Raw genomic sequence first — 9,566 nt, 5'->3', positions numbered from 1 at the left:
GCAGCGATGATGAATAGTGACGATTCTCTCTGACCAATCAGCAGTCTGCTGTTTTTTCATATCACATTTTAGTATCGCCTCAGCTCGCTTGGAACCTCGACGGAGGTGATACAAAAAAAAAAAAGTACCTGGAAGCAGGTCCAACTTTTCCACAATGGAAAACCAAACAAAGGAGAGGTGAGTCGAGTTGTTACCATGCAGTGGAAAAGGGGCTTTCCATTAGTACAGAAGCTTTGGACCGCTGGTTCAGAACCAGTTGATAACCGCAGCTACTGTTAGCAGCAGCTAGCGGTTACTGTACTGTCGGCGACAAGTAAGGCCATCTGTCCATCAGGTAAACTTCCTAAATCACAGACTGGAGGCAGAGCACCCGGAGGACATCAGAGGGAAAACCAGAAAATACATACCTTTCCTTTATAACTTCTCCTGAATGTGGGCTCGTTTATGTAAATTCTGCGGGCATGAATATTAATGAGGAGATCTTTCAAAGTGTTTTATGTTCCCTGTTTCAATTTGTTGAAATCACCAACCTACAGCTTACTGATGTTATAGTCCTTGAAACATACACTCATATTTATTATGACCTTAGACGTCGATATCTCCACATTTATCGCTTTACATTTTGTCAGTCTGGTACCATTAAAAGAATGCTGAATTAGCTATTAGCAGAAAAAAAGTCTCAATGATCAGTTATAAAGAGCGTCCTGCATCGTGATTTCTATGTGGATTTTATGTCTGTTTTTGACTGATCGTTGTGGACACTGAAGATTATATTCTTGGAAAGTGGAAGCACTAGGCACTGAGCCTAAAAATACACGTCCTCCTTTCACCTCATGTCTCTCCCACGGCCCCATGGGAAGGTGCACCTCAGTTTGAAAACCTCTGCCAGAGAAGCAAAACGAAGGCCTATAAATGTATAATCATGTATAGGCCTAATCTTAGGGCAGCACAGCAGAGCACACAAATCTGATGACTTTAGAGTGGACAAAACCACAAAGAGACTTTCAGCTCGACCCGGACTTCAATTTATCTTTAAATTTACCTCGAGAAGGACACAGACAGTTAAGTCAGTTGTGGTACTAATTAATAGCCTTACATGCTAGGAAGCACCTTGGTAGCTGAACGATAACCCATAATGTGGAGCACCATCACTGGTTCAATTCCAGCCAGCGACCTGTGTTATTATAATTTCCCCCCTCTCTCCCGTCTACCTCTTCATTGGCTGCGTTCCGAGCCACAGTGTACATAAACATTAGCCTGCTCCCTGCTCCGGGAATGTCTGTTAAAGGAACCTCCCTCGACAAAATCCTTCCATTCGGACACAGCCTACAACTTCATCAAAGCCCACGTCAGTTCCTGCGTGCGTTTTACATACATTTTATATTAAAATGTATGTAAGACCGCCCAAACCGAGACCAAGACCAGTTCCCCACATTACATGACACAATAAAATGTGGAACGTGATCATAGGTACTTCTCAGATTAATCTGAAAGATCCACATTCCCATTAAAACACAAACACTTGGAGCTGAAATCAACGTAAGCGTCTTCATTCAAGGTTCCTTTTCCATGCTTACCATCGTGGAGGGGCAACAGTTTTAATTAAGAGTTACTGGTTTCATTTGCATCCAATCAAAGTTAGGATGTTAAATAAATCAGACAATGCCAAAGCAATGTATTGATATTCCCAAAGTCATGGTCGCGACTGGTCTTGAAATAAAATCCCGAGTCGTCAATGTCCGAGACAAGACGGAGCACAAATGGGGTCCGAGATGAAACCAAGACCATCAAAAAGTGGTCTTAAGACCGGTCTCGAGTACTACAACAACTAGTATGTAACTTGTGAATGAATGTGATTGGATTTATTAAAAAGGTCCAACCTAACCTCTGAAATAATCCTATAAATTATAACATTAGTTACAACGACAATAAATACAGATATACAAACTCTTGCTGCTCTTATGAGACGCAAAGGCTTATGGGTAATCTTTCTTGTCAACGTCCTGCGAACTGATGGTTCACTTCTTCCCTACACAGTTCACAGTGCCCTCTGAAATGAACATGTGCTCCCTGCGGTTTGGAATCTCACTTGAAATGGCCCAATACCCTGTGCAGTCAGTCCACTGAGCAGGGCGATCACAACGCAGCCACAACAGCCTCGACCCCATTAGGGCAAAAAAAAAATGCTACCTCGCACTGCAAAATAGTGCTATGAAAGTGCAACGTCAGCACTACGCTTGTTTTAACAAATAAATACACATTTTAAAAAAGCATTCACAATTTGTGTAAATTTAATATATCATTACTCTTTTGGTAAAATGGCATCACATTTGGTGACGGGCACATTGTGACTTCTTGAGGACTCGAAACTAGAAGTTTGGGACTTGCAAAACAATCCCACCTCTGCAACTCCGTAATAAAAAGTAAGTTTAAACACTTCCATGTAGTTTTCTTTTAACTTTATGTAATTTTAAATGGCTTGAAATGTTTAGTTTGTGTTGAACCACATAAAGCAATTTCTAACTCTGTTTTTGTGCTGTATAAATAAAGTTTATTATTATGACCTAAAATGTTTGTGGGCCCGTTTTGTGCCGAATCTCATCTCAGGAAACAAAACATTACATAAAAAGCCACCAGAGTTTTTTTTTACCCCCCCTGTATAGAGGAGAGACACAAATAACGATAAGCAAGCTGAGGTTTGGTTTCCTAGGCGAATATCATGATTCACTTTTATTAAAAGCATCATAGCTACAATTCATCATACATGATGTCTCCAAAAAACAAAAACGACAAACACCAAAAAAAAAAAAAAAAAAAGGAAAAAAAAAACATTTACATGGTATGTCTGTAAACTTCAAGGCTAGATAAGAATTTTGAGGTAATGCTCTTCAGCTTGCTGGCTAAAAGTAACAAAAAGTCCATTTTCAAGAAGAGTAGCTAAGTAATAAAGGTACCTGATTATTTTAACTCTTTAACACCAGTGCATCAACAGGAACAGAGTGAGACAAAATTGATTGCAGTACTTATTTGTCATCATTTACAGTTTAGTTTTGTTTTTCTATTCATACGACACTTGTGGTTATTCATAGTGTGTGTGTGTGTTTGTGTTGGGAGAGTGATACTGGAACATTCAAAAGCTGCCTTGGTTATTGCTGTCTCAGCATTAGAGGGGAGAACGAGGGTCTTTAACGGGGAAGGCGTCTTCTAAAAAGAGCCTAAACTGATCCCCGTCGTCCCAGTTCTCTCGCTCCGCATCTGCTGGGCTGGCTGTGATAGCAAACGTTAATAAGACCTGGCCACACAGTGTGTTTGAATGTACTTTCAAATACTTGAACCACTTGCAGCGCTTGATTTATCTCCGACACTTGAACTGGCCTCGGAAAATGGAAACAAATCAAGCACCACTCGTCCTTTTCAAGTATTTAAAAACTTACTCAGCGTCCGGAGTTGAACTTCATGTAGAAAACTTGTGAATTTCCAACTGTGTCTCAGTCCTGTTTTGGCCAGGCCTGGTGTCAGTGTGTGTGACTAGAGAAACAGTCTTTAAAGAGAGAAGGTCACTAGGGAGCAGCACTTGGTCTGAAACTACCGGGTGATGAGGAGAAAAGAAAAAAAAAATCAAAAATAGGATTTTAATGTGGCAGCGACCGGGAAAATCAACCATCTCATGTGCCCCTTTAAAGAATAAACCTGAAACATCACATCCCTGTGTGGACCACCGATCCAAATCCATTCACAGAAACCTCCCAACGGGGACAGCTGGTTTCGGCAGCACGAAGCGGACCAATCAGAAGCCCCGATCGGTGGCAGACCCAGCCCGCCTGCCACTCCTGAGCGCAATACCAGCCGGCCCCGAAAAGAGAGAGACACACAGGATTCAGATGTGGCAGTGGAAAGACTCAAGACTGGCATTCAAACAGTGTGGGACTGGGTTTTAACAGTATTGGTTCGGCGTGCACGCAGACACGCACGCACGAGCACACACGTACACTCAAAAAAAAAATAAAAAAATAAAATAAACACAGCTGCAGGGACGAGTCCTCCCAGAAACAGTCACATAGCAGAGAGGGTTTGGGGGGGGGTTAGTGTGTGTGTGTAGTGGTGGACATCTGAATGTGTGTGTGTGCAGCTAATGATCAAGTGTTGGGATATGCGTGTGTCGTGGTTAAGTCAGTGTGTGAGACTGAGTTCATAGGTCAGTCTGGTTTCATTTTTCTCCTCAGAGTCTACCTGGTCTGATATGTGTGAACTAAAGAAAAAAAAACAAAAAAATCTGCTCTGAAACAGAACAGCTCAATCAACTCCATTACCCACAATTCCTTTTTGCAGCAGCTTTGTCAGGCAGACAGCCGGGTGAAGCTGTAATGCTGTTTTTGAGAACTGATGTCAGAAAAAGCGCCACCAGCGGGCGTTTCTCCTCTTTTTGATGAGATGCTGCCAACAACAACAGTCCAGAAGAAGAAGAAAGCAGAAAGGAAAGATTTGAGAGCTGAAATCAGCAATAATAATAATAATAATAATTATAGCACTATTGGAATATTGTGAAGTCCTGTTTGAAGGATTGTGGGAGAAAAGCGTGTGTGAACCGTTCGGCGCACACAGGCCGACCGGATAGAAAGAAAACAGTCTTTTTGAAGGAGGAGCCGAGCTCTAAGCGAGCGGCCGTGAGGGTTTTCCCTGACTACACTATCGATCAGAGAGATTTAACTTAACACACACACACACACCTCGTCCTCTCTGACGCAGAGTAAATACACCTGGCCGAAAAAAAAATAAACAACAAAGAGTGAGAGAAATCATCAACAATGTAAAGGAAAAAAAGGAAAAGAAAACAGGATTCATAATAGTTTGGATACTTCTAGTGGAGGCGTGTAAACGTGGCGAGGAGGGGGGAGGAAAAGGGGAGGTCGGAGGTGAGGAAATGTCCAAGGCCAGTCAGTTTGATTTCAGTCACTCTTCTGTGGAGACGCCGCCGCCGCCGCCTCCTCCTCCTCTCCTCCCATCCCTCCATCCTCCAGGGCTGAATCCTCGCCTCTCGTGTCCTCCTCCGCTCCGCCCTCCTTCTCCTCGGCCAAGTCACTCTCTCCACCTCCCTCCTCGTCGTCATCCTCCTCCTCCTCCTCCTCTTCTTCTGTAGCTTTTAGCCCCGCCTTCTCCTCTTCGTTTCTCGGGGGGTTTGTGGTCACGGCGTTACCGCCCAGCGCCCCGGCCATGGCGCTCTGCAGCTCGGCCAGGGTGGAGGCGGAGGGGAAGCCGGGCAGGCTGAGCCCCCCGAGGCCTGGAGGTAGGAACATAGAGGGGTAGAGGAGGCCGGGGGCCATGGTGGAGAGGAGGAAGGGGTTAAACGCCAGAGAATTGGCGGACATGCCGGCTGCGGCCAACAGGGCTGCTGCGTCACCGTTGACGGATGCCTCCGCTGACGAATCAGCAGCTTGGATCTGAGGCGCTCCAGTGACATTCACCGATTTCTCCTCCTTCTTCCTCTTCTTCACCTTCTTCACTCCTTCCTCATTCTCCTCAGCCTCCTCCTCCTCGTCACCATCTTCCACCTCGTCTTCTCCATCGTCTTTATCTTCTCCCTCTCTCTTCCTCTTTGTCGTCCCCGTCTCGTCACCCTCTCCCTCCATCGTTCCGTTGGTGTTCCCTGACGCGGCGGCGATGGCGGAGTTGGATGCAGCAGCGGCGGCGGCTGAGGCCGTCGCAAGGTTACCACCAAACAGCCCGCTTAAGCCGAACATGTTGGGGAGGGTGGCCATATTGGGTAGGCCTCCCATGCCGGGCAGCATGAGGGGCAGCATGGAGGCGGCGGCGGCGTTGGCAGCAGCCTGTTTGGAGTCGGTGGGCGCAGGGAAGGCCATCAGACCAGCAGCCAACTGGAGAGACTGGAGGCTCTGGAGGGACGACAGGTCCACCCCCCCAAACAGACTGTTCAACAGCAGAGGGTTGATGCCTCCTGCAGACACACACACACACAAAGGGTTAAAATCTACAACCATTTCAGCACAATCTGCTAAGCGTAGACGGTTAATAAAATAAAGTGTTTATTATTTATGCATGTGGATTATTTGTGTGTTTAGGTTGTTACGGTTGCTTTAGCAGTGGTTTGTACCTGCAGAGGAAGCAGCGTTGACCAGTGATGCCTGGGCAGCTTGAGCTGCCGCTGCTGCCTGGGCGGCGGCGGCTGCCTTGGCAATCTCGGATTTGGGTCGCCTCCCCCGCCGACGGACGCCCTCCTCCCTGACTACAGGGCCGGTCAGAAGGCGGTCAAACATGGCTTCTGGGAGGAAACCCTGTGGTGGGGTAGGATTTTGGGTGAGAAAACAAAATTCATAAAAAAGGATATTGCAACAATTTTCATTTCTAACAACAAATTTCTTTGGAAATTATCAGAAAGGTGTAAATGTTAGGGTTTGTCTTTGTTACTAACCGACTGTTTGACAATGTCTGTCCAATCTGGGGCAATGGAGAACTCTGGATTCTCCAGTAACCACCTGGGAAGCTCCTTCATTGGTGGAGCCATGGCCCCACCCATCTGAGGAACAGGAAGATGAAATTAGTTTCAAATTGGGAAAAATCGTGTAGAAAGACTGAAGTTTCAACGTGTCCTTAGACAAGCGGCTACACAATATGTGCGGTGGCTGTTCTGAATGGAGAATCCTGAGGCATGCCAGCTTACCTTGCGTCCGTTGCGTCTGTTGACCACAGGCACTCTCTCTTCTCCAGTCAGGGTGTTGATGTCGATCTTGTTGGGGTTTCGACAGCGATGGCGCTTCTGCTTGGGCTTAGAAAACTGAGACAGCAGTAACTCCTCGCTCTTCTATGGAAGGCAGACAAAAAAAACCCCAGAAAAGGTAGGTGTGAATAACTACCGACTTAGAGAAAAGACAGAAAAAGCAAGAATAAACTTCAGTAAGAAATAATTTAAACGACATACTGGTGTAAATCCAGCCATGTCCATGGTGTATGTCGGGTGCTGCCTCAGCCACTCTCCCAGCTCCTTGTTGGAAACTGCTGGTTCTTCCTCCTCCAGACTGCCGGAGGCAAGAGATCTGGCACTGGGGCTCTGCTCCGGGACAGTGAGGGGTCTGTGGGCACGAACGGCCTCCACACCTGAAGCCTTGGTCTCCTCAGCCTCATCCTGAACGTGCAAGAGGGACACGTGTTAATGTAGAAACTTCTACTGTTATGCAACTATGCTGCCCATTAAAACCCACGAACACTGCATACCCCTCCTGCTCTCTTGTTGCCCATGAACAGCAGCTCCAGGCCCTCCACATTTTTCCTGCGGCCCCTCCTCCTCTTCATGATGGGCAGGTCAGCCTCCAGTGAACCATTGGATCTGTGTCCGGAGGGCGTGGCTTGCTGCAGCAACTCCATCTGGGCTTTGAGGGAGGGACTTGTCACCAGGGCACTGGGGAAGCTGGCCAATGAGGGAGAGGCCTTGTGGTGACGGTGCATACCCTGAACGACGAATCAGATCAGTTTTTAGTTCATAACCTTCACTTTGAATGTAAAGATATAGTTTGGCAGCACGGTAGAAATCTAGTGGACTGAGTGTGGGCACCTTGGTGAGGTCTATAGCCTGGCTCTGGGACTCCGCAGCAGCGTGGCTTTCTCTCAGCTGAGCCACCATCTCCATCAGGTTGCGTCTCTTGACTGCCCTCTCCGCCTCGATCTCGATCTTTCTCCTCCTCCTCCTCCTCTGCCGAGGCACCGTCAGGCTCAGAGCGTCCTCCTGCAAGATCAGGTCACCGGTCACATCTGTGTCAGCCTAACAACATCTTACCCTAGAGGCCTGTCACATTATTGTTACTTCAGTGAGCAGCAACAATTAGATGATTATTTACAAAAACAGAATGCTAAAAAGGGTTTTATGAACTATAATTGCAGTGCACCTAAAACACTTGCACTATGTGTGTCGCTAGTAAAATTTACTTCAAATCATCAACTTTATTTTGACATTTCCGCTCTTTACAAAGACAGTGTTGCAGTATGAGAATCTCACCTGCAGAGAGGCTGTGAAGTCTAAACTGTACGCGATAATTATAATTTAGTTCAAGGATACACGTGTGACAACGTCCGATTTTCAAAATAAGGCGTTAGCACAACAAACCTACAGTCTGGGAATAAGATTATTTGGATTATATTCACAGGAAGTGTTACATGTTACATGTGTCCATGAAAAGTTAGTTAAAAAAAACAAAAACTAATAAAATGTTTGGAAAATTACTGCTAATACAAATTATTCCAGAAAAAAACGTTAAATTTGTTGACTTTTCTGTTTCATCACCATTTATATCTATACAATGTGTTCATGATCAAACGGTTTACTAGAGCACAAAAGATCTAGCCTCTTTATTTTGCACTAGCTTAAAGCTCCCGGAGGTCTAACCACCATAGTGACGTCGACTGGTGTGACCAAAAGCAATCGTTTGCGTGCATGAACGCAAAATTGCAAATCGAGCGAAACTCACATGAACCTGCGGCGATGTTTTATCTTCACTCCCGCTGTATGTCGAATGCATGCCGGCCATCGTCAGCTCGGCCAAGCTGCGCCTCTGCAGCGACCCCTCGGCCGGCGCGGCTACGGCTGCGGCGGTTAAGGTGGAGACGTGTCCCGGCATCAGGTTGCTGGGAAAGTCAAAGATGTGGCGTCTGTTGACGGGCCACTTGCCCTTCAGGACGACCTCGCAGATGTTATCCATCCTGTTGATCATCACTCGGTCCTGAGGAGAGCAGCGGACGGAGAGAGAGGTGATGGACTATTCTAGAAAGACGATTTTGTCTTTCTGTGTACTGTAAATTCTCAAGTAGTTATAACTACAGTGGCTTTCATTTGAGGCTTAAATTGGAGACATGCCTTCATGCGCATGTACAAGCCACTAATACCATCCCATTGGTACAACAGTCACGTCACACTCACCACTCTGCTGTTTCTCTTTTTAACACAAACACAATTTTCATTCAACAACTAATTCCAGTTCACTTCTACTTTGCAGTAGAATTGGCTTGGAATTATTAAATGATGACTGAATGATCTTTATTTGCCCGTGTTGGCTTGTATTTACCTTAGGCCAGAATGAGAATCCGTAGTTTCGGTCATGTAAGGCCTGCAGCGCTGACGTTTCCGCCAGATCGTCGGGGCAGAACCCATCTCTGGTCTCGTTTTGGGCCGACGTGCTCAGAGACGCGATGCTCTCCTCATCGAAGTTCTTCTGCTCTGATGCAGCACTCACTGTCCGGAGAGAGAAAGTCACATTGCCACTCTTAATTAAAAAGGCTTTCCAAATCGTTATCAAGGGATCCCCCATCTATTTTTACTCTCTCGCCCCTGGAACTTGGACTCATTAAAACACTGCCAAGTCATGAGGGGAAACACCAGAAATAGGCCCGAGACTGAGTCAGTCCGGTCAGCAGTGACGGGGGGCCGACAACCAGGCCAAATAAGCTGGTTAACAAAAGTGATTATAATAAACAAATAAGACATTTCAGACATCTGTGTTGTGTCGAACATTTTAGAACTTCACATCGTCTCGCTGATAAACCAAAGCTTTCCACTCTCCACT

At 46.1% G+C, this 9,566-nt stretch overlaps 1 protein-coding gene across 1 annotated transcript in view; it reads right to left on the bottom strand.

The window, feature by feature from the left end:
- Positions 1-2,697: 2,697 nt before the first annotated feature.
- Positions 2,698-9,566, bottom strand: part of chd7 (chromodomain helicase DNA binding protein 7) — an 82,185-nt gene continuing 75,316 nt past the window's right edge. The window contains 9 exon segments of the mRNA XM_038718884.1: positions 2,698-5,953; positions 6,110-6,290; positions 6,428-6,532; positions 6,677-6,817; positions 6,935-7,138; positions 7,228-7,461; positions 7,565-7,735; positions 8,475-8,726; positions 9,069-9,235. Of these exon segments, the coding sequence (XP_038574812.1) occupies positions 4,947-5,953; positions 6,110-6,290; positions 6,428-6,532; positions 6,677-6,817; positions 6,935-7,138; positions 7,228-7,461; positions 7,565-7,735; positions 8,475-8,726; positions 9,069-9,235 (2,462 nt within the window). The 3' untranslated portion in view covers positions 2,698-4,946.

The sequence above is a fragment of the Micropterus salmoides genome, unplaced genomic scaffold (genome assembly GCF_014851395.1).
Source record: "Micropterus salmoides isolate LMB-PRFRI ecotype aquatic unplaced genomic scaffold, ASM1485139v1 Ms_hic_scaffold_14, whole genome shotgun sequence".
Taxonomy (NCBI): Eukaryota; Metazoa; Chordata; class Actinopteri; order Centrarchiformes; family Centrarchidae; genus Micropterus; species Micropterus salmoides.
The sequence above is the reverse complement of the archived record's forward strand: the minus strand, read 5'-3'. Positions and strand labels throughout refer to the sequence as shown.